This window comes from Vanellus vanellus, assembly GCF_965231255.1.
Source record: "Vanellus vanellus genome assembly, chromosome: 6".
In the NCBI taxonomy this organism is placed as follows: domain Eukaryota; kingdom Metazoa; phylum Chordata; class Aves; order Charadriiformes; family Charadriidae; genus Vanellus; species Vanellus vanellus.
This window is the reverse complement of record NC_138911.1, coordinates 6,641,904-6,665,688: the sequence shown is the minus strand read 5'-3', so window position 1 is coordinate 6,665,688 and position 23,785 is coordinate 6,641,904. Positions and strand designations below refer to the sequence as shown.

At 49.1% G+C, this 23,785-nt stretch overlaps 1 protein-coding gene across 1 annotated transcript in view; it reads right to left on the bottom strand.

Annotated features, from left to right (window-relative positions):
- BBOX1 (gamma-butyrobetaine hydroxylase 1) overlaps positions 1–23,785 on the bottom strand; it is a 71,083-nt gene that overhangs the window by 5,086 nt on the left and 42,212 nt on the right. The window contains exons 4-5 of the mRNA XM_082484958.1: positions 11,068–11,266; positions 2,352–2,457 (exon numbers count right to left, since the gene is read on the bottom strand). Of these exons, the coding sequence (XP_082341084.1) occupies positions 2,352–2,457; positions 11,068–11,266 (305 nt within the window). The remainder of the gene's footprint in view (positions 1–2,351; positions 2,458–11,067; positions 11,267–23,785) is intronic.

The window sequence follows — 23,785 nt, the reverse complement described above, 5'->3', positions numbered from 1 at the left end:
GTAGCAGGCAACAGGCCCAGCGTCTCTATCGTAAAGTAGGATTAAGAAAGTTTCGTTTCACCTCACAGTGAAGTTGCCAAGGTGTAAGACGGAGCAGAAAGCCTAACTGGGGCTCTTGGTCGCACCAGTGGCATTAGAGAGCCCAGCATCACACAGGGCGTGACCATCCGTCTCAGCCAAACAACACAAAAGACATCTGCCGTACCAATGGTAACAGCGTCCGCCTTTCCCTTCCATGATCACAGAATGGTCAGGTCAGGGTTGGAAGGAACCTCTGGAGATCATCCAGTCACCTACAGCAGCGGCACAGGACGGCGTCCAGGTGGGTTTGGAATGTCTCCATAGTGGGAGACTCCACAACCTCTCCGGGCAGCCTGTGCCAGTGCTCTGCCACCCTCACAGGAGAGAAGTTCCTCCTCATGTTGAGATGGAACTTCCTCTGCTCAAGTTTGTGCCCATTACCTCTTGTCCTGTCACTGAGCACCGCTGAAAAAAGCCCGTTCCCTGGCACCCTCCCTTTAAGGATTTATAAGCATTGATAAGATCCCCCCTCAGTCGTCTTTTCTCCAGACTAAAAAGCCCCAAGTCCCTCAGCCTTTCCTCATAAGAAAGATGCCCCAAACCCCTAATAATCTTAGTAGCCCTAAGATGATTAAGCCCTAATGATGATGAATTATTTCTGAGACCACAAGGAGAAAAAAACAAACAAAAAAACCCCAACCAAACAAGAGGAGTAGAGAACACAGTTTGTCCCAGAATCTCCTCACCCGCTGGCCCCCCAGACCTTGACGATGGTGATGAAGGGCGAAACCGAAATAACCGAGAGTGCAGGAGAGGGATTTGTTTGGAAAGGCTGTAAGCTAGTCATTTGATGAAGCAGCTTTCTGCCCTCCCGCCATGCTCCTTTTGGCCACCAAGCTGTGGGGAGGACTCCGGGCGCCCACTGAAGGCAACCGCCTCTTTTTGTGGTCCCGGTCAGCCTTCCATAGATAGGGTAAGCTAAGGGGGGCTGCGGTAAGGTACTGCACGGTAAATGACTCTGAAAAAGTTCAAAGGGAGAATTTGGTTCGAATGAGAATTTAGCTTTATATTCGAGAGAGAGAAAGTTTCTGCTAAATTTATATAATCTGTTGGTTTGGGTTTGTTTTGTTTTGTTTTAAATCAGGATATCTCCTGGAAAAATAGTTGCCAGACAAAAACCTAGGAAATCCTTAAAATATTTTTACAGGATGCCTCTGAAACTAACCATCATCCATTTAAAAACATTTCTTCAAATATTTGTAGTAAATACGTCTTAAGAGTTCAAATATTGTGTATTGACTAGATAAATACAGAAAAGCGCAGGTTCAGGACAATGTTCCAACATAATTCGGTGTGCTTTACTACTTTTATTACCTACAAGCACGTTTGAACGAAAAAGGTTACGGTCTTTCTCTAATGTTTCATAGCAGAGTGTGAGCTTTGGCACAGACAAGACAGTGAGCTAATTCGCATCTGCTCGCTATTAACGAAGCTCTGTTCCATTCTTACTCCACCTTAACGAACAGCATCTAAATGATTTTAATAGGTGGTGTTAGTGTGAAGTACTTGGCACTTGTGGATAAATCACATTGGCTTTTTGCTTAATCGTAGAAACAACTCGTACAAAGTACTTCAAAATATTAGAAGGGAAAGTTGTGGGTGTGACGACTATAGATGCAAACTTTTCCAGGATTATCTTTGTTCCTTTGTACCTGTTCCTACTACTTTCCGGTTCCCTGGTGAATTATGAGGATTAGGTTTCGATACGAGAGGGACTAGGTGAAAATATATTTCCTGCGGCGGTTGTCCGGCTTTGCAGAACGCCCCTTTTTTGTCTGTTATGAATGGCTGAATAACTGTCTAACGTAAATCCACTCACAGAAAAAAAACATCTTGATCATATTTCTTCTATATACGTTCTCCTCCTGAGCCGACGTGTCCTAAAACGTCACAACTTGACTACAGCATGACTTGCCGAGGCAACCTGACTGCATATTGAAGAAGCCCAGCTGCTTCCATGCAGTGAAAGTAATATCAAAAGCGCATACGGGACCCTGATGCTTTCTGACACGGCAACATTCTCAATACTTTGTGAGTTTCCATTTAAAAATCATGGCCTACATAACGGGCTTGTGATGCGGAATTTATATTATAATGTATGTATTGCATACCCATGCGCGCCCAGATTGTAACGCAGCTCAATATATTGTTATTTTTACATTGCTCTTTTACGACAAAGTGCAGAGTCACAGCGCTAACTGCATTTCACAGTAGAGGGATATTTCCCTTTCCCTTTTTGTGCCGTGAAAAAGTCGGTGGGTTCGCCTTACCCCAGGCGGATGCTGCAGAACAGGGTAATCGGTGTGAAAACACAGTTTCCCGGTTGTATAAGCCACATTGTTAGCATCTGCTTTGTCTTGCACTTGCCACGTCGGTCTTGATAATGAAAGGGAAAAGAGAAAAACATGTTAAAACAGCCAGGCAGCGCGCACCGGAACCGTGAAATCACGGTACAAAGGAGTCATTCCATCTTTGAACAAGAAAAGACGGTAAAATTGTGAGGAAATGATGATTTAGCGGCATCGCCCCACCCCAGCAAAGGCGGCTTATTTCAGCAGCCCTAAATTCAAGCGAGAAACTCGAGTGTGCAGAGGCACATCTGGCCCAGTGTAGCATTGACGGCTTTCCAGTGGCAGTACTTTGCTGGATGCAGAGATCAGTTGAAGGCACTAACCCGGATGTATCCGCTAGGATAAATCATCGTCTTAACACTGAGGCTGCAGAAATAAGAAAGTGGAAGTTGGCCCATTTCTTTATATCAACCTTCCATTTTTTTTTTTTTTTCCCCCCTGCCGGCTGGAGCACATTATCAATGAAATAGGAAATTGTTAAAGGCTATGTAACTTTCCCCAAAAAGTAATTTTTAAAGCTTCATGATCTTATAAAATATAGAAAATTTCCCCCCTTTGCAGGGGGATCCTTCCTGTAACTTGAAGGCTCGCCGCTCAAGGAGAATGTCTCGACGAAAGACTTTGTAACTTCTTCCCTTTCTCTGATTCTCTTTCTGAGAACTAACCCCCTTTATTTTGTTACGTAGTTTCTGTCCTGAAATTTGCCAAAATTCAGTAGGAACGTTTACTGATAACCACAAAAAAAAGAATCCCCTAAGTTATATTACAAAGACGCGAATACATCCCGTTGCAGCAGAATCAAAATCTGTTTCGAGTGACGCCTCATGCAGGAGAATTTAAGACCAAGAACCACAGATTTCGTTTGTAGAGAGTTCACACGATTGAAGACAGTCCTCAGCAGATGCGTCTCGTAGACCCAGACATTCGTCTGGAAAAGTGTAAGTCACCATATGCAGTCCATGTAATCATGGGAGCGTAAGTGATTTAAAAGAAAATATGACGCTCATTTTCCCTTGCGAAATACTATAGACCAAATACATTATGTTTCAGATGGTGTGTGTCTAGGGTTACTTCTTAATAACAGTTTAAAAAGAAAACAGGCTAAAGAATGTACAAACCAAAATTATTTATATATAATTTATATATAATATACAAACACTTTTGTTCTAGGAGTAATACTTAGTATAGGAACTACGCAAAATGCTAAAACTAAATTTCTGAAATTGCGAGGGGGAAAAACCCCTTGAATATTTGCAAGTGTGTTTAACGGCCTGGGGCAAATAATTATTATTATTTGGTACAGCGCGTGCTTATCGGTACGTGACTTCTGTACTCAAGCATGACGACTTCAGCCACGCTTCCGTACTTCCCAATTTTACAGCCAAACCCCATCAGGTTGTATCATCCGTGTCGTTGGTGTCGAAGGTAGCTAGGTTCGCTTTAATTTAAGAGGCTCCAGTGTCACTTAATGGTTCTAAAACAATTTAACACATTTTAATTGTCTTGTTTATGTGCAATATGTGCCGTTGCTGGAATGGTCCCTTATAAAATCATTGTAAGGTTTTGCAGAAGCGATGAGCGCTCCCGTGCTGTTGGCGAGGGGAGCTGCTCCCTGGGACCTTTCCTCCCACGCGAGGAGCTTCGGTCAAAGCTCAAGTTGCCGACTTGAAGTCAACGATGATTAAACAGACAAAGCGATGCGACCAGGGAGCTCAGGGCCGAACGTGGAAAAAAAAATCAGCCTTACTTTGTCAAAGTCTCAACTGAGTATGAACTCAGCCGTGGGGAAAGCGCAGGAGAACTAGAGGAGGAAAATGTGGGTAATGCCAGAGGACTTGTGGCCCTTAGGCGGGTTGGGATGGGTTTACGGTTTAGTAATTAGGGTCAGATTTCGACATCAGTGGCTCGGGCTGTTTGACGGAGGAGGAAATTTGGCACCAGGCAGGTGTAGCAATTTTTCACATTAAGTGGCAACGTCATCTCGGTCTCCCTGAGCCGAAAATGAGCCCGTCTGTGACGCCCTCAGCCTTGCAAAACCGCTGCACTGGGGACTGAAGCCACGCTTGAATCGCCTGGTCTTGCGCTTTATTACAAATCTAAGTCTCCTTGATAAGCGATTTGGGGGCCCGTGCCCTTCTCTTGCAGCTGAAGCCCCCCGGGAGGTGCAGATGGTTTGGCTGTTTCAGTGGGAGCGCTGGGGGTCCCTTCGTGCCACCCCCAGCCCTGGAGAAGGCTTCAGACCAGGGCAGGGAAACAAGGGCTGGGGCATGAGGAGCTGGAGGAATGAATTGCGGTACGACCGGAGACCTTGTTAACGGAGTTGTGCCTCCCTAACGTAAAGGAAAAGGTTAATTTAAAAGTGCGGAACCCCTCGGTGTTGTTACAGCACAGGGAATGTTTCCACTTTTTACAGGAATGACGTTTTAGGCAGCGGGTACCAAAGAGACATCCAGACAAGAAAAAAGCCTTTTGTTTTCCCAAGCGTCGGGGTTCTATTCATTGCCGTTACATTTCAGTTTAAAATTCATGGCCCCGTTGAGGTAATGTTTTATTTGGCAAGCTTGCCCATTCCGAATTTATCCTTTTATTTATAATATTTGGTAGGCCTTGTATTTGGCTGCTAGTGAAATAGCAAGGGAATTACCCAAAGTTATTATTGTATTACAGTTGTAAAAGCCACCCCAGAATCGGATGCCAGTAAGAAATGAACTTCTGTTTTAGAAGTGAAGAGATGGACTGTAAAATGCTGCTCTAAGTCTGTCTGTTAAGACTGAAAACTCAACGGAGCTTCTGCTACCACGAGAAATACGTAAAAGCAACAAGACCAGGCACTATGGTAACTACAGCTGAAAAGGGAACAGGTTGAATTAGGAGAAAGGATACTATAGGGGAAGAAGTCTTTTCTTCTCCATAATATTTTGGGGCTGGGTTCTAGCTACACATGGTAAAAAAATAAGAATATTTTTTTTTTCCCTTATAAAACACTTATCCCCCCAAATATCCCAAAATAAGCCAAAAGTATTAGTCTTTTTCAAGGCTTCACGTGATGAATTACATATTTAAGCAACACTGGGTTATTAAGCTTGTTTGAATACAGTTCTCTATTTTCCGATATGTTTAGCATGTTACCACTTCACACACATCTGTATTAAAGCATTTGAAATTAGTTTTGTGACTTAATTTTTTAAAAATACTTTATGGATAATTTCTTAAACCACTACACTTAACAACAGAAAGATCATGCATGATACTGCTTGTATTTTTCCAATATTTGAGGAATTCCTCCCTCCCTCCCTATTATTATTATTATTATTATTATTATTATTATTATTATTATTATTATTATTATTAAAATAGACTTTTTAGGAAAAAACATGATCTAAAGAGTCATTTAAAAAAATTTTCAAAGCATTAATGATTAACCTCACCAGCATGGCAACGAGAGCAGCTAAACATTGCTAAAGATGTCAGGCTGCAACATGGGTGCACCTGCCCAGGCAGGAAGGAGACTTGGTGGAGAGTAGTGCAGTAAAATGGAGAGGAACTCTTTTGAGCAGGTTTAGTATTTTGCAACCCAACTTTCTATTTACAGCCTTTGCAATTAAAGAAACTCCTCTTAATCGGAGGGAAAAGATAAAACTACTCCTTCTTGCAATGCATTGAGAAGACAATGCTCCGAAACAGCGTCTCAGACCATGGGGTGGTCTGTAACACACACACGTGCCAACAGATGATGCTTTTGTAAAACTTTTCCTATAGACTTCATCCAGTGCCAGAACTCCTCCATGGCGGGCAGTATGCTTCATCTCAGACACCTCCTTGGCAGGGCAACAGGGCTGTAGAGTTCCGGCAGCTTCCCTGAGTGTTACCGTGAGTGTTGTATTTGAATCATAGAATCATGGAATGGTTTAGGTTGGAAAGGACCTTGAAGATCATCGAGTTCCAACCCCCCTGCCATAGGCAGGGACACCTCCCACTAGACCAGGTTGCCCAAGACCACGTCCAGCCTGGCCTTGAACACCTCCAGGGATGGGGCCTCAACAACCTCTCTGGGCAACCTGTGCCAGTGCTGCACCACCCCCACAGTGAAAAACTTCTTCCTAATGTTCAATTGGTACCTGCCCTCTTCCAGTTTAAAGCCATTCCCCCTCCTCCTATCGCTACATGCCCGAGTAAAAAGTCCTTCCCCAGCTCTTCTGTAGGCCCCCTTTAGGGTACCGGAAGGCCGCAATAAGATCTCCCCGGAGCCTTCTCTTCTCCAGGCTGAACAGCCCCAACTCTCTCAGGCTCTCCTCATAGGGGAGGTGCTCCAGCCCTCGGATCATCCTCGTGGCTCTCCTCTGGACACGCTCCAGCAGGTCCATGTCCTTCTTATGTTGGGGACTCCAGAGCTGGATGCAGTACTCAGGTGGGGTCTCACCAGAGTGGAGTAGAGGGGAAGAATCACTTCCTCTGACCTGCTGACCACACTTCTGATGCAGCCCTGGATACGTTTGGCTTTCTGGCCTGTGATCGTGCATTGCCGGCTCATGTTGAGCTTCTCGTCAATCAGCACCCCCAGGTCCTTCTCCTCAGGGCTGCTCTCCAGCCATTCCCCACCGAGCCTGTATTTGTGCTTGGGATTGCCCCGACCCAGATGTAGGACCTTGCACTTGGCCTTGTTGAACTGCATGAGGTTGGCTTGGGCCCACCTCTGCAGCCTGTCCAGGTCCCTCTGGATGGCATCCCTCCTCTCCGGCATGTCTACCTCGCCAAACAGCCTGGTATCATCGGCAAACTTGCTGAGGGTGCACTCGACCCCACTGTCCATGTCACTGACAAAGATGTTGAACAGCACAGGTCCCAGTACTTTCACTGTATGGCCTTAACAAAGCATCCTTACACTGCCGCTTGGAGACACATCTAAACAGTGTCCGATCTCTGAAGTGGAGAACTGAAAGCCAAGACAGAAGGAATAGCACACTGGCCCCAAACCAGCTCATCGAGTCTGGCTCTGGACCCCAGAGCACCCTGCCTTTGCGCCTACAGCTACTTTCTCTCCTTGCAAATTGGCAACATGTTCTGAAAAACAAAGCGTGTTCAACAGTTTTAGTTCTTCCCCTGGAAGTCTTGGCTCTGCTAATACCCACGTGGTATCGTACACATCCTCCCCCTTTTATACCTGTGCCTTTCCCTTAGCACCGGAGCAGACACTTGTTTTCAGAGCTCGACGTTGGTAGCGTATTGACTTCACCCCGGGTTTTCTTACTTGACATCCAGACTAGTCTGCGAACCCGGTCTTTGGATGTCAGGCTCTCTTTGACCTTATGCTCTTCAGATTTTAATTTAATATTGCAAAATTAACCTAATCATACACAGAAACATGATTAGCAACTGTCAAATGACCTAGAGTAAGTCTAACCGTGGTGGCTCAATTGGGATGATGTAAACCAGACTTCAAGACTTTCAAATACTACAACTGTGTTTAAAAAGCAAAAAAGCAAAAAAAAAAAAAAACAAATTCAACTAAACTAAATCTTCTAATTTGGTGTGTTTTCTTTTAAATGCAGAATTTATAGTCCATTGGAAAAATTTAAACCTTCTTTCTGCAGCCTAAAAAATACATGAATTAGCAAATAGATTTTGGAAAAGCAAGGAGACTTACAGCCTTTTATCATTCCTTTATTGTGAACTCTAATACTTAAGAACCCCACCCCCTAGTTTCAAAAAGGGAAACAAGGAAGACCCAGGGAACTACAGGCCAGTCAGTCTCACCTCTGTGCCTGGCAAGATCATGGAGCAGATCCTCCTGGAAACTCTGCTGAGGCATGTAGAAAACAAGGTGATTGGTGACAGCCAGCATGGCTTCACCAAGGGCAAGTCATGCCTGACAAATTTGGTGGCCCTCTACGAAGGGGTTACAGCAGCAGTGGATAAGGGAAGATCAACTGATGTCATCTACCTGGACATGTGCAAAGCGTTTGACACTGTCCCACACGATATCCTGGTCTCTAAGCTGAAGAGACGTGGATTTGACAAATGGACCTCTCGGTGGACAAAGAACTGGCTGGACGGTCGTGCTCGAAGAGTTGCGGTCAACGGCTCGATGTCCAAGTGGAGAGCAGTGACGAGTGGTGTTCCTCAGGGGTTGGTACTGGAACCTGTACTGTTCAACACCTTTATTGGCGACTTGGACAGTGGGGTCGAGTGCACCCTCAGCAAGTTTGCCGATGATACCAGGCTGTTTGGCGAGGTAGACATGCTGGAGAGGAGGGATGCCATCCAGAGGGACCTGGACAGGCTGGAGAGCAACTTTTTTTGTTGTTATCTGGGGCTTGTTGTAATCGTTCCTACCTCGAAATGCTTGCGCAGCTCTCTGGGTACAAACAGAATGAATGTTTCATCCTTCAGATACTGAGGAAAGCTGTGAAACGCCCTCAGATATGATCAGGGTTGGATACCCCTAAGAATCTCCTCGTATCTGTTATTAGGATCATGTCAAAACAGAAGCAGAAAGCAGCAGTATTTTCGTAATGATGCAAGCTTTAAATTGAGACCATAGTAGACTGCCAAACATAGAAGTGCTTGACATCAGGAATGCTTTTAACAGTAGAAAATGTTCCATAGCACCGGATGAGGTTTCCGAGCTGAGCAGGGGGGTTCTGCTCCCATTTATTTCAGTAGGATTAACCTGACTGAATCCCAGTTAACTTTGAAAACCACTTTTCCTTCTGGCACAGTAAGCAGAAAGGGGAAACCACACCTTAATGAAATTGCATTATCTTAACTACCCTGGTGTATTTATACATCAACCCCTTTGAAGCTTTACAAATATTTATCACGGCTGCCAGAATCGACAAAAAAACCTTCATAATATTAATGGTATTATAAAGCAGTTATTCTCTCCATCCCCTCTTTTTGGAAGGCAATAGAAAAAAAAAAAAAAAAAAAAAAAGAAGCCGTTCTCACAAGCTGTTCTACAGGCTATGAATTCACTTCAGTTTCTGCTAATTTCTAGAAGATTTCTTGAGCCAGCTTCCCCGATTTGAAGCGCGAGACAGAATTCTGCAAACCCAGGTTGACTTTCAACATAAATGGAACAAGAACGAAGGATGGCGATTGGGTAAGAAGCAATTTATGCACTGCTAGAAGCTGCTAGTATATCACAATAGCTATTCCTCCGGCTCTTAGAAATTGTTCCCTAATCTAAAAGCTGGCACCATCAGTGACATCTTTTTCCATAGCTAATGACGCATCAACACTTGCAAAACGAAGATGTAAAAAAAGCCATTATAGCTCGAAGAAGGGACCTTTTGCTCACCTCCCTCCGCCTTAACATGCTGGGCTAACGCATTTCTCCTGGCGTCACAGTGCCGCTCTTACCAACCTCACCTGCACTGCGTGTTCCAGCCAGGCTCATACGTCCCTTCACCCAGGAGCGTTAAGGGGCAGAAAATCTTTCCTTCTGATTTGCTGTCTTGAGGGAATGTGGTCTTTCTGGCCAAGGCTGGATTTTTCTCCCCACTTCTATTTATTTCAGATTTTTTTTGGACAAAGGAGGAGACACTGGGTATTGCCCACGTGGTTTGTTTGGTTGTTGTCTGAACTAGAGGTAAATCCAAGTGAAGAGGAACTCTTGCCAATCTTTTATTCTATTACGGGGGAGAAGGGACCTTTTCAGATGGGAAGCCCTGACTGTTCTGGTTTTGGTGGCTGTTCAGGCACCGAGACATCACCGCTACGTTTAAATGTTACTATCTATTTTTGTCAATTGCTTTTTTTTTTTTTTTTAAATTTTAAGAATAAGCACACATCCAAGTAGTAGGTTTTTTTTTTTTAATATACATTGTAAAAAGTTATACCAACAGCCGGGGGTGAGGGACAGGGCGATATGTTAGCTAACAACATTACTCCTTTATTTAGCTAGATGGAGGTCACTGACGCAGCTCGGCAAGACGTGACCCACCATCATCACTTGTTTACTCACCTAGTAGGTGCTTGAGGAGGTAGAGGTTCGGCTCACCACCTCTTGCCATCAAAAGGATGATTTACAAGTTCCTGCTTGCACTCCTGCAGGCTGAGCTCTTACTTCTGCAAAAAAAGCACTCTGAAAAAAACCCGCTTGCTGGGACTGGTTGTGGCTTTCCGGAGCAGATTCAGCTGAAAGCAGGAAAATAGGTACTCTGCCCGTCTTCTTGGTGATGTGAGACACAATAACATCATCTAAATCTTACCTATTTTCATGACTCAAAATCGGGCAAAAAAGAAGATCCAGTACAGGTATCTTCCTCTACTCAGAAGGGCACTGGATTAGGTTTTGTTTTTGTTTTTTTTTTTTATTTTTGTCCGTGGTATAGGTAAGCACAGCTACCCTGTGGTTATCTTTGATTTGACTTCATCTGTTTTCAGGCATTTTCCCTTCTCTCAGCAGTTGATGTTACAGCTGCTGCTCTTTGCATACCCTGCCTGTGACAGCAAAGCAGTCCTCTCACACAGAACATTAATTGGCACCACATTTTCTAACGTGCAGAGAAGAAAAAAAAGTCGCCTTCTTTTACTAAATTAATCCACAAAGGGGGGTCCGGCAAACTGAAGTGAAATCCATTAGAGGCGATTACCTAGCCGGCGAAGCAAGGATATTAAAAACCAAACTCACCCATAAAAAGTGAGACGCAGGAACCCAATCCTGTGGCCAAGTTTAACCAACTCTCCCTGCCTAGAAGCAGCTCCCGTTAGTAGCACGATTCCTACTTTCTTTAGGGTGCACAGCCACTCGTACGCCCTTTCGTCATTGTACAGGATTTCCTCAAAAGGTATTTTGGGAAGTTGCAGGTCTGAGCCCCAGTACTGGCGTTCTGAAAGGGAAGAAATAGAGAAACAAGCGCTTAGCTCTTTTAGCTTCGAAGCTCAGGGCAAAGTCGGAATATGAAGTTAATGGGTTTTCTCCGCATCTGCAAACATGCCCTCAGTCCTGCAGTCAACCACCCGGAACCGGGCCCCCGAGTCTGCATGGATAACAAGCAACTTTTATGATGACGTTCAGCAAAACATTGCGGTAAAGAAATTTTAACTCAGAAGTTGAATGAAGGACCTTTCGAAAGGGGTGGGTTTTGTTAACAGTACATCAGAACTGCGCATATTCATTTTTCTGTCTGTACTGGTGAAGCACAAGAGTGAAAATCTGGAACTAAAACTGCTTTGAAAGTTTCTTGTCTAGGGTCAAATGCCACGGAGCAGCCTGAGATCTCCCTCAGAGCTATCACTGTATGGATATATAATAATGAAAAGATTATATTCCTGATGACGGAACAGCAGAAGACACACATCAGTGTAAGAGCTTTGAAGCAGAGTAACTACCTCAATTGCATAAGTGACCAATCAATTTTCTTTTGTAGATTTCTCTTCATGAAGTCACATTAGATTCTGCAGGATGGTGTAATTCCTTGCCTTCTCCTCTGCAGGTGCTTTTGTGAGGGTTTATCTTACTTCAGGAAGATGCAAAGGAGAGCCCAAGATCTTAACAAACCCAAGCACTGCCAGAAGGTAAAGAAAATGATGGAAATATTGAGTGATGAGCAAGAAGTTACGTAGCTACGTCATGCCCATTCTCAAAGAAAAGAGCATATGACAACAGAAGAGGGTTAGAACTGCTATACCGTAATCAGACGCGTGCCTGCTGACCTTGTGATGTGAAAGGTGGAAACCCCCAGCCATTTGTCAGAGGCAGGTATAGACCTGCAGGCAGAACGGGAAGGGCTTTTGGACCTGACTTTCCTTCAGACCCGTTGCTGCTCCCCTCTTCTCTCTTTTTGTGCCCTCAAACCAGCGGCAGCTGCACAGCACATCACCCAGAGCTTAAAAAGCAGTGAAAATCTGTGCAGCTCTAAAATTAAATGCTGCTTAGCCTCATCCTTTTATGTATTTACAGCTGCCCAAATACTGCTAACTCTGTTCCTTTCACTAACAGTGTGTCTATACCTTTATCTAGAGATGAGGATTTTTAATGCGTGCCCAATTCTTATGACTGTTTTCTACTATCACAGTTCTATAATGGTTATTGGCTTTGATTCAATAACGCTTTTTAAAAATCTCATAACCTATCCTAAAGCAATCACAGTCTGGTTGAGTTGGAGAGTTCTCAAATAGGTAAGTCACCTAATACAGAAAGAGGAAAAAAACCTAAAATACTGGGTCATGACTAGGGAGAAAATCAGTTGTTTTCTCTTAACTGTATTATTTTCAGAGATAGACTGTACTCCGGTGTCAGACAACATGGCCTTATATCCATTTGTAAAGACAGCCTGCAGAAGGGACAAACAGAAACGTGCAGTGACAAAATAAAGTAATAATTACATATGATCATGAAATCTAGGCAGATTTTTCATTTTACGAAGAGCTACACGATCCAAATCTCATCTTCCCACATGAGTAAATTCTAAAAATTACGCCTACGGTATTCTGCTTTCAACAAAACTGTACGCACTTAAATTTTCAATCTGGATTACAGTGCTGGAGGCTCCACCCGGAAAAGGAAAAGGCTTCTTACGGGTCGCCAGGTGGACGGACGTGAAGCCCCAGGCACGCCGGGGGAAGGCACAGTGACTGCTTGCACCAGAAGTCCCAAGCTGCCTACTTCAAGCCCCGAGATATGTCCCTCACCCGATCAGGCTTCCCCAGGGGAAAATACACAACTCCTCCGGCATTGACCTTGGCACCTGGTGGCCATTGAAGGCAGGGTGAGGCTTTAGCCCTAACTTCAACTGCTGTAGCCAAGGTCTCAGGGCAAAGCCTTTGGTTGCCCCCCGATCTCCAGGAGCACGTGCTGCGTGCAGCTCCTGGGGCGTCACTGCAGCTCACTTGGGTGTGCGCTGGCAACCACAACCAGCGTCCTCTGAACCGCTGCACGAGATGGGAAGAGGAGAGCTCCCACCGGGAAGAGGGACAACTCCAGGACTGAGCTGAGGTTAGCTAGCCCCGTCTTCCCATCAGGTATTTTTGGCTCTGTTTTGCTAAAACCCCTGTGTCTGGGCATTAAAGCATGAGTGCCACCTGGATTCTGCCTGCCTTTACTCAGATTCTGGGCTGCGCAGTTATTTATTATCTCCTGCTTTTCATTTTCTTCTTGGTTTATGTTGTGTCCTCTTTCCTGTGCATTTCCTTCCTTCTTCATGAGGCAAACTTGGATTCTGAGAGCTTGACTTGAGCCGAGTTGTCAACACTGGGATTCTCCCTCTCTCATAAGATCTTGAACACAAAGGTAAGCAGGAATTCTTATCAGTGGGTCTAATGAAGAATCTTCTTGCATGGAGTGGGTTATCTTAGCCTTTGTTGGAGGCACTTCATTCCAGTGTGAGCCACAGGAACGGCCCAAATGTTTACAAAGCTAGGGAGTCCCTTCACGTGCACCTGAAAATAACTTCTTTTCCTGCTCTCTTTCTGTCCCAGGATGGAAGTCCCATGCCTTCCACTTCATTCCTCCCAATTTCAGGCGACCTTCAGCTTTGTCCAGGTGAGATACAGACATGCGGAGATGAGGAATTTAATCCTCGTCTCTCACCACTCTTCATTTTCAGGACATGGGACGGCTCGTGGCAAACGGCGAGGGAACGTGCCTGCACTCGCCCAAGAGTGAGCCAAGTCTCCAGACTCCCCTTAGGAGTTCAGAAGTGCAGCCAGGAGAGAAGAGCTGGCAACTTCTCCCAGCCCAGGCCTCACCAGCTCCTGCCACACTTCCACACTTCTCTTGGCACTGGCCAAGAGAAAAGCATTACGCAGGAGAGAAGCCCTTCGGGCCCATGGTGCTGCTGGAGCCCTCCTTTCAGAGAGGGGTCAGGAAAAGACAACAGCTGCTTCTCCGCTTTTTGGGCTCCACAGCAGCAGATGGCAGCTAATGGGGGAACGCCTCTCCAATTATTCATGTCTAAGGACATACATAACTGAAGTAAGTCTTGGGAACCTGCTGGGGGAAATAACCTGCTGGGTTATTCCTCCTCTGGGAAGGAATAACCCCACGCAGCAGTACAGGTTGGGGGCTGACCTGCTGGAGAGCAGCTCTGTAGAAAGAGATCTGGGAGTCCTGGTGGACAACAGGATGACCATGAGCCAGCAATGTGCCCTGGCAGCCAAGAAGGCTAATGGAATCCTGGGGTGCATCAAGAAGAGTGTGGCCAGCAGGTCAAGGGAAGTCATCCTCCCCCTCTACTCTGCCCTGGTGAGGCTGCACCTGGAGTACTGTGTCCAATTCTGGGCTCCCCAGCTCAAGAAGGACAGGGAACTGGTGGAGAGGGTGCAGCATAGGGCTACCAAGATGATTAGGGGACTGGAACACCTCTCTTATGAAGAAAGACTGAGGGAATTAGGTCTCTTCAGTCTGGAAAAAAGACGGTTGAGGGGGGACCTGATCCATGCTTATAAATACTTAAAGGGAGGGTGCCAGGAGGATGGGGTCAGGCTCTTTTCGGTGGTGCCCAGTGACAGGACAAGAGGTAATGGGCGCAAACTTGAGTATAGGAAGTTCCACCTAAACATGAGGAGGAACTTCTTTACCTTGAGGGTGGCAGAGCACTGGCACAGGCTGGCCAGGGAGGTGGTGGAGTCTCCATCTCTTTCAAACCCGCCTGGATGCGTTCCTGTGCAACCTGCTCTAAGGTGGCCCTGCTCTGGCAGGAGGGTTGGACTAGATGATCTCCAGAGGTCCCTTCCAACCCTATGATTCTATGAAAGCCTCTCCAGTTACTCATGTCTGAGAGCATGCGTATCTAGAGAAAGTCTTGGGAACCTGCCCAAGACGTTTTGTTCTTGATATTTTTTTTCCCCTCGAGTAAACACATAGTCCTTCAAGAGGACTCCAATAGGGACGTTCACCACTGGGATCAAACGGCCACCCACCGCAGAGCAAGGTAGCCAAAGCGGTGGGGCCTGTTGCACACAAGAAGTAGAAGCAAGTTAGGCAAGATAGAAGGCTTGCCTTAAACACAGACATGGGGACGGCAAACTGATGGAACCAGCGACTGGACGGGAGCGCTTTATAGCACGGTGTAAATTCTAATAGCAAAATCAGCAATTGGCATTTTCCGTAAGAGCTAAGGAAGAACATACACAGGATTAATAAGTACAACGAGGAAGTCAACCGCACATGGGAAATACAAGAAACAAGTAGAACGTAAAGTGTGAAAGAGAGAAAAACACCCACGTGTACCAGAGGTAGAGAAGATAATTGGTGAAATGGAAGTGATCCCGCAGGACAATGGGAACATGCTGGGAAAAAGAAACATCAACACAGAGCAAGTCCTGGTTGAAAAAATGAAACAAGTCCGTCAAAGAGGAGGTTGGCTGTCCCCCACCCAGCCAGAGCGTGACGTCTTTTATCTTTCCGCTCCAAAGGCATCAGTAGTCCCATATTCCCTAATTAAACTGGAGTGCGTTGAATACCACAGGGTGGGCAGTGGAACAGAGGTCCTGCGTAGGTGGAGAGGCACTGGTACGAGTGGGACATGGGCGTAACCGAGTCCGGTGGGGGGCACGGGGATCGCGGCGGAGAGGGGAGGGCGCCGGGAGCTTTCCATGAAGACTTCATGGCGGAGAATGAAACGAATCCCACCAGGAGCCCGAGGGGGAGGGCACTGCCCAGAGAAGGAGACAGACCTAGAGTAACCCCGGGGGGTAATTGGTTGACCTCTAATAACCCCCGGGGGGGTCCTCAGAAGGGCAGTTTGACCTCAAATAGCCCCGGGGGGTAATTGGTTGACCTCTAATAACCCCGGGGGGTCCCCAGACAGGGACTTTGACCTCAAGTAATTCCAAAGGCTAACTGATTAAAGCCAGTGTGGTTACAAGATAACACTCGCTCTGTAAGACTCCCCCCTTGCGTTATTAGAGGTCAACCAATTACCCCCCGGGGTTACTTGAGGTCAAACTGACCTTCTGGGGACCCCCCGGGGGTCATTAGAGGTCAACCAATTACCCCCCGGGGTTACTTGAGGTAAAACTCCACTTCTGATGGCCCCCACCGGGGTTATTAGAGGTCAACCAATTACCCCCCGGGGTTACTTGAGGTCAAAGTCCCTCTCTGGGGACCACCCCCGGGGTTATTAGAGGTCAACCAATTACCCCCCGGTGTTACTTGAGGTCAAACTCCACTTCTGAGGACCCCACTGGGGTTATTAGAGGTCAACCGATTACCCCCCGGGGTTACTTGAGGTCAAACTCCACTTCTGAGGACCCCCCCCGGGGTTATTAGAGGTCAACCAATTACCCCCGTGGATACTTGAGGTCAAACTCCACTTCTGAGGACCCCCCCGGGGTTATTAGAGGTCAACCAATTACCCCCCGGGGTTACTTGAGGTCAAACTCCACTTCTGGGGACCCCCCCCCGGGGTTATTAGAGGTCAACCAATTACCCCCCGGGGTTACTTGAGGTCAAACTGCCCTTCTGGGGACCCCCCCGGGGGTTATTAGAGGTCAACCAATTACCCCCCGGGGTTACTTGAGGTCAAACTCCACTTCTGAGGACCCCCCCGGGGTTATTAGAGGTCAACCAATTACCCCCCGGGGTTACTTGAGGTCAAACTGCCCTTCTGCGGAACCCCCCCGGGGGTTATTAGAGGTCAACCAATTACCCCCCGGGGTTACTTGAGGTCAAACTCCACTTCTGAGGACCCCCCCGGGGTTATTAGAGGTCAACCAATTACCCCCCGGGGTTACTTGAGGTCAAACTCCACTTCTGAGGACCCCCCCCGGGGTTATTGGAGGTCAACCAATTACCCCCCGGGGTTACTTGAGGTCAAACTGCCCTTCTGGGGACCCCCCCGGGGTTATTAGAGGTCAACCAATTACCCCCCGGGGTTACTTGAGGTCAAAGTCCCTCTCTGGGGACCCCCCCGGGGGTTATTAGAGGTCAACCAATTACCCCCCGGGGTTACTTGAGGTCAAACTATCTCTCTGGGGACCCCCCCTGGGGTTATTAGAGGTCAACCAATTACCCCCCTGGGTTACTTGAGGTCAAACTCCACTTCTGGGGACCCCACTGGGGTTATTAGAGGTCAACCAATTACCCCCCGGGGTTACTTGAGGTCAAACTGACCTTCTGGGGACCCCACTGGGGTTATTAGAGGTCAACCAATTACCCCCCGGGGTTACTTGAGGTCAAACTCCACTTCTGGGGACCCCCCCTGGGGTTATTAGAGGTCAACCAATTACCCCCCGGGGTTACTTGAGGTCAAACTGCCCTTCTGGGGACGCCCCCGGGGGTTATTAGAGGTCAACCAATTACCCCCCGGGGTTACTTGAGGTCAAACTGCACTTCTGGGGACATCACTGGGGTTATTAGAGGTCAACCAATTACCCCCCGGGGTTACTTGAGGTCAAACTCCACTTCTGGGGACACCACTGGGGTTATTAGAGGTCAAACAATTACCCCCCGGGGTTACTTGAGGTCAAACTCCACTTCTGAGGACCCCCTCGGGGGTTATTAGAGGTCAACCAATTACCCCCCGGGGTTACTTGAGGTCAAACTCCACCTCTGAGGACCCCCCCCGGGGTTATTAGAGGTCAACCAATTACCCCCCGGGGTTACTTGAGGTCAAACTGCCCTTCTGGGACCCCACTGGGGTTATTAGAGGTCAACCAATTACCCCCCGGGGTTACTTGAGGTCAAACTGCCCTTCTGGGGACACCACTGGGGTTATTAGAGGTCAACCAATTACCCCCGGGGTTACTTGAGGTCAAACTCCACTTCTGAGGACCCCCCCCGGGGTTATTAGAGGTCAACCAATTACCCCCCGGGGTTACTTGAGGTCAAACTGCCCTTCTGGGGACCCCCCCGGGGGTTATTAGAGGTCAACCAATTACCCCCCGGGGTTACTTGAGGTCAAACTCCACTTCTGAGGACCCCCCCCGGGGTTATTAGAGGTCAACCAATTACCCCCCGGGGTTACTTGAGGTCAAACTGCCCTTCTCGGGACCCCCCGGGGGTTATTAGAGGTCAACCAATTACCCCCCGGGGTTACTTGAGGTCAAACTCCACTTCTGAGGACCCCCCCCCGGGGTTATTAGAGGTCAACCAATTACCCCCCGGGGTTACTGGAGGTCAAACTCCACTTCTGAGGACCCCCCCGGGGCTCATTAGAGGTCAACCAATTACCCCCCGGGGTTACTTGAGGTCAAACTCCACTTCTGAGGACCCCCCCCGGGGTTATTAGAGGTCAACCAATTACCCCCCGGGGTTACTTGAGGTCAAACTCCACTTCTGAGGACCCCCCCCGGGGTTATTAGAGGTCAACCAATTACCCCCCGGGGTTACTTGAGGTCAAACTGCCCTTCTGGGGACCCCCCCGGGGTTATTAGAGGTCAACCAATTACCCCCCGGGGTTACTTGAGGTCAAACTGCCCTTCTCGGGACCCCCACTGGGGTTATTAGAGGTCAACCAATTACCCCCCGGGGTTACTTGAGGTCAAACTCCACTTCTGAGGACCCCCCCCGGGGTTATTAGAGGTCAACCAATTACCCCCCGGGGTTACTTGAGGTCAAACTCCACTTCTGAGGACCCCCCCGGGGTTATTAGAGGTCAACCAATTACCCCCCGGGGTTACTTGAGGTCAAACTGCCCTTCTGGGGACCCCACTGGGGTTATTAGAGGTCAACCAATTACCCCCCGGGGTTACTTGAGGTCAAAGTCCCTCTCTGGGGACCCCCCCGGGGGTTATTAGAGGTCAACCAATTACCCCCCGGGGTTACTTGAGGTCAAACTATCTCTCTGGGGACCCCCCCTGGGGTTATTAGAGGTCAACCAATTACCCCCCTGGGTTACTTGAGGTCAAACTCCACTTCTGGGGACCCCACTGGGGTTATTAGAGGTCAACCAATTACCCCCCGGGGTTACTTGAGGTCAAACTGACCTTCTGGGGACCCCACTGGGGTTATTAGAGGTCAACCAATTACCCCCCGGGGTTACTTGAGGTCAAACTCCACTTCTGGGGACCCCCCCTGGGGTTATTAGAGGTCAACCAATTACCCCCCGGGGTTACTTGAGGTCAAACTGCCCTTCTGGGGACGCCCCCGGGGGTTATTAGAGGTCAACCAATTACCCCCCGGGGTTACTTGAGGTCAAACTGCACTTCTGGGGACATCACTGGGGTTATTAGAGGTCAACCAATTACCCCCCGGGGTTACTTGAGGTCAAACTCCACTTCTGGGGACACCACTGGGGTTATTAGAGGTCAAACAATTACCCCCCGGGGTTACTTGAGGTCAAACTCCACTTCTGAGGACCCCCTCGGGGGTTATTAGAGGTCAACCAATTACCCCCCGGGGTTACTTGAGGTCAAACTCCACCTCTGAGGACCCCCCCGGGGTTATTAGAGGTCAACCAATTACCCCCCGGGGTTACTTGAGGTCAAACTGCCCTTCTGGGACCCCACTGGGGTTATTAGAGGTCAACCAATTACCCCCCGGGGTTACTTGAGGTCAAACTGCCCTTCTGGGGGACACCACTGGGGTTATTAGAGGTCAACCAATTACCCCCGGGGTTACTTGAGGTCAAACTCCACTTCTGAGGACCCCCCCCGGGGTTATTAGAGGTCAACCAATTACCCCCCGGGGTTACTTGAGGTCAAACTGCCCTTCTGGGGACCCCCCCGGGGGTTATTAGAGGTCAACCAATTACCCCCCGGGGTTACTTGAGGTCAAACTCCACTTCTGAGGACCCCCCCCGGGGTTATTAGAGGTCAACCAATTACCCCCCGGGGTTACTTGAGGTCAAACTGCCCTTCTCGGGACCCCCCCGGGGGTTATTAGAGGTCAACCAATTACCCCCCGGGGTTACTTGAGGTCAAACTCCACTTCTGAGGACCCCCCCCCGGGGTTATTAGAGGTCAACCAATTACCCCCCGGGGTTACTGGAGGTCAAACTCCACTTCTGAGGACCCCCCCGGGGCTCATTAGAGGTCAACCAATTACCCCCCGGGGTTACTTGAGGTCAAACTCCACTTCTGAGGACCCCCCCCGGGGTTATTAGAGGTCAACCAATTACCCCCCGGGGTTACTTGAGGTCAAACTCCACTTCTGAGGACCCCCCCCGGGGTTATTAGAGGTCAACCAATTACCCCCCGGGGTTACTTGAGGTCAAACTGCCCTTCTGGGGACCCCCCCGGGGTTATTAGAGGTCAACCAATTACCCCCCGGGGTTACTTGAGGTCAAACTGCCCTTCTCGGGACCCCCACTGGGGTTATTAGAGGTCAACCAATTACCCCCCGGGGTTACTTGAGGTCAAACTCCACTTCTGAGGACCCCCCCCGGGGTTATTAGAGGTCAACCAATTACCCCCCGGGGTTACTTGAGGTCAAACTCCACTTCTGAGGACCCCCCCGGGGTTATTAGAGGTCAACCAATTACCCCCCGGGGTTACTTGAGGTCAAACTGCCCTTCTGGGGACCCCACTGGGGTTATTAGAGGTCAACCAATTACCCCCCGGGGTTACTTGAGGTCAAACTCCACTTCTGAGGACCCCCCCGGGGTTATTAGAGGTCAACCAATTACCCCCCGGGGTTACTTGAGGTCAAACTGCCCTTCTGGGGTCCCCCCCGGGGGTTATTAGAGGTCAACCAAATACCCCCCGGGGTTACTTGAGGTCAAACTGCCCTTCTGGGAACCCCACTGGGGTTATCAGAGGTCAACCAATTACCCCCCGGGGTTACTTGAGGTCAAACTCCACTTCTGAGGACCCCCCCCGGGGTTATTAGAGGTCAACCAATTACCCCCCGGGGTTACTTGAGGTCAAACTGCCCTTCTCGGGACCCCCCCGGGGGTTATTAGAGGTCAACCAATTACCCCCCGGGGTTACTTGAGGTCAAACTGCCCTTCTGAGGACCACCCCGGGGTTATTAGAGGTCAACCAATTACCCCCCGGGGTTACTTGAGGTCAAACTGCCCTTCTGGGGACCCCCCCGGGGGTTATTAGAGGTCAACCAATTACCCCCCGGGGTTACTTGAGGTCAAACTCCACTTCTGAGGACCCCCCCGGGGTTATTAGAGGTCAACCAATTACCCCCCGGGGTTACTTGAGGTCAAACTGCCCTTCTGCGGAACCCCCCCGGGGGTTATTAGAGGTCAACCAATTACCCCCCGGGGTTACTTGAGGTCAAACTCCACTTCTGAGGACCCCCCCGGGGTTATTAGAGGTCAACCAATTACCCCCCGGGGTTACTTGAGGTCAAACTCCACTTCTGAGGACCCCCCCCGGGGTTATTGGAGGTCAACCAATTACCCCCCGGGGTTACTTGAGGTCAAACTGCCCTTCTCGGGACCCCCCCGGGGGTTATTAGAGGTCAACCAATTACCCCCCGGGGTTACTTGAGGTCAAACTGACCTTCTGGGGACCCCCCCGGGGGTTATTTGAGGTCAACCAATTACCCCCCGGGGTTACTTGAGGTCAAACTCCACTTCTGAGGACCCCCCCGGGGTTATTAGAGGTCAACCAATTACCCCCCGGGGTTACTTGAGGTCAAACTGCCCTTCTGGGGACCCCACTGGGGTTATTAGAGGTCAACCAATTACCCCCCGGGGTTACTTGAGGTCAAACTCCACTTCTGAGGACCCCCCCCGGGGTTATTAGAGGTCAACCAATTACCCCCCGGGGTTACTTGAGGTCAAACTCCACTTCTGGGGACCCCCCCCGGGGTTATTAGAGGTCAACCAATTACCCCCCGGGGTTACTTGAGGTCAAACTGCCCTTCTCGGGACCCCCCCGGGGGTTATTAGAGGTCAACCAATTACCCCCCGGGGTTACTTGAGGTCAAACTGCCCTTCTCGGGACCCCCCCGGGGGTTATTAGAGGTCAACCAATTACCCCCCGGGGTTACTTGAGGTCAAACTGCCCTTCTCGGGACCCCCCCGGGGGTTATTAGAGGTCAACCAATTACCCCCCGGGGTTACTTGAGGTCAAACTCCACTTCTGAGGACCCCCCCCGGGGTTATTAGAGGTCAACCAATTACCCCCCGGGGTTACTTGAGGTCAAACTCCACTTCTGAGGACCCCCCCCAGGGTTATTAGAGGTCAACCAATTACCCCCCGGGGTTACTTGAGGTCAAACTGCTCTTCTGGGGACCCCCCCCGGGGTTATTAGAGGTCAACCAATTACCCCCCGGGGTTACTTGAGGTCAAACTCCACTTCTGAGGACCCCCCCCGGGGTTATTAGAGGTCAACCAATTACCCCCCGGGGTTACTTGAGGTCAAACTGCCCTTCTCGGGACCCCCCCGGGGGTTATTAGAGGTCAACCAATTACCCCCCGGGGTTACTTGAGGTCAAACTGCCTTTCTGGGGACCCCACTGGGGTTATTAGAGGTCAACCAATTACCCCCCGGGGTTACTTGAGGTCAAACTCCACTTCTGGGGCCCCCCCCCGGGGTTATTAGAGGTCAACCAATTACCCCCCGGGGTTACTTGAGGTCAAACTGCCCTTCTCGGGACCCCCCCCGGGGTTATTAGAGGTCAACCAATTACCCCCCGGGGTTACTTGAGGTCAAACTCCACTTCTGAGGACCCCCCCCGGGGTTATTAGAGGTCAACCAATTACCCCCCGGGGTTACTTGAGGTCAAACTGCCCTTCTGGGGACCCCACTGGGGTTATTAGAGGTCAACCAATTACCCCCCGGGGTTACTTGAGGTCAAACTGCCCTTCTCGGGACCCCCCCGGAGGTTATTAGAGGTCAACCAATTACCCCCCGGGGTTACTTGAGGTCAAACTGCCCTTCTCGGGACCCCCCCCGGGGTTATTAGAGGTCAACCAATTACCCCCCGGGGTTACTTGAGGTCAAACTCCACTTCTGAGGACCCCCCCCGGGGTTATTAGAGGTCAACCAATTACCCCCCGGGGTTACTTGAGGTCAAACTGCCCTTCTGGGGACCCCACTGGGGTTATTAGAGGTCAACCAATTACCCCCCGGGGTTACTTGAGGTCAAACTGCCCTTCTCGGGACCCCCCCGGAGGTTATTAGAGGTCAACCAATTACCCCCCGGGGTTACTTGAGGTCAAACTGCCCTTCTGGGGACCCCCCCGGGGGTTATTAGAGGTCAACCAATTACCCCCCGGGGTTACTTGAGGTCAAACTGCCCTTCTGGGGTCCCCCCCGAGGGTTATTAGAGGTCAACCAATTACCCCCCGGGGTTACTTGAGGTCAAACTCCACTTCTGAGGACCCCCCCCGGGGTTATTAGAGGTCAACCAATTACCCCCCGGGGTTACTTGAGGTCAATCTGCCCTTCTCGGGACCCCCCCCGGGGTTATTAGAGGTAAACCAATTACCCCTCGGGGTTACTTGAGGTCAAACTGCCCTTCTGGGGACCCCCCCGGGAGTTACTAGAGGTCAACCAATTA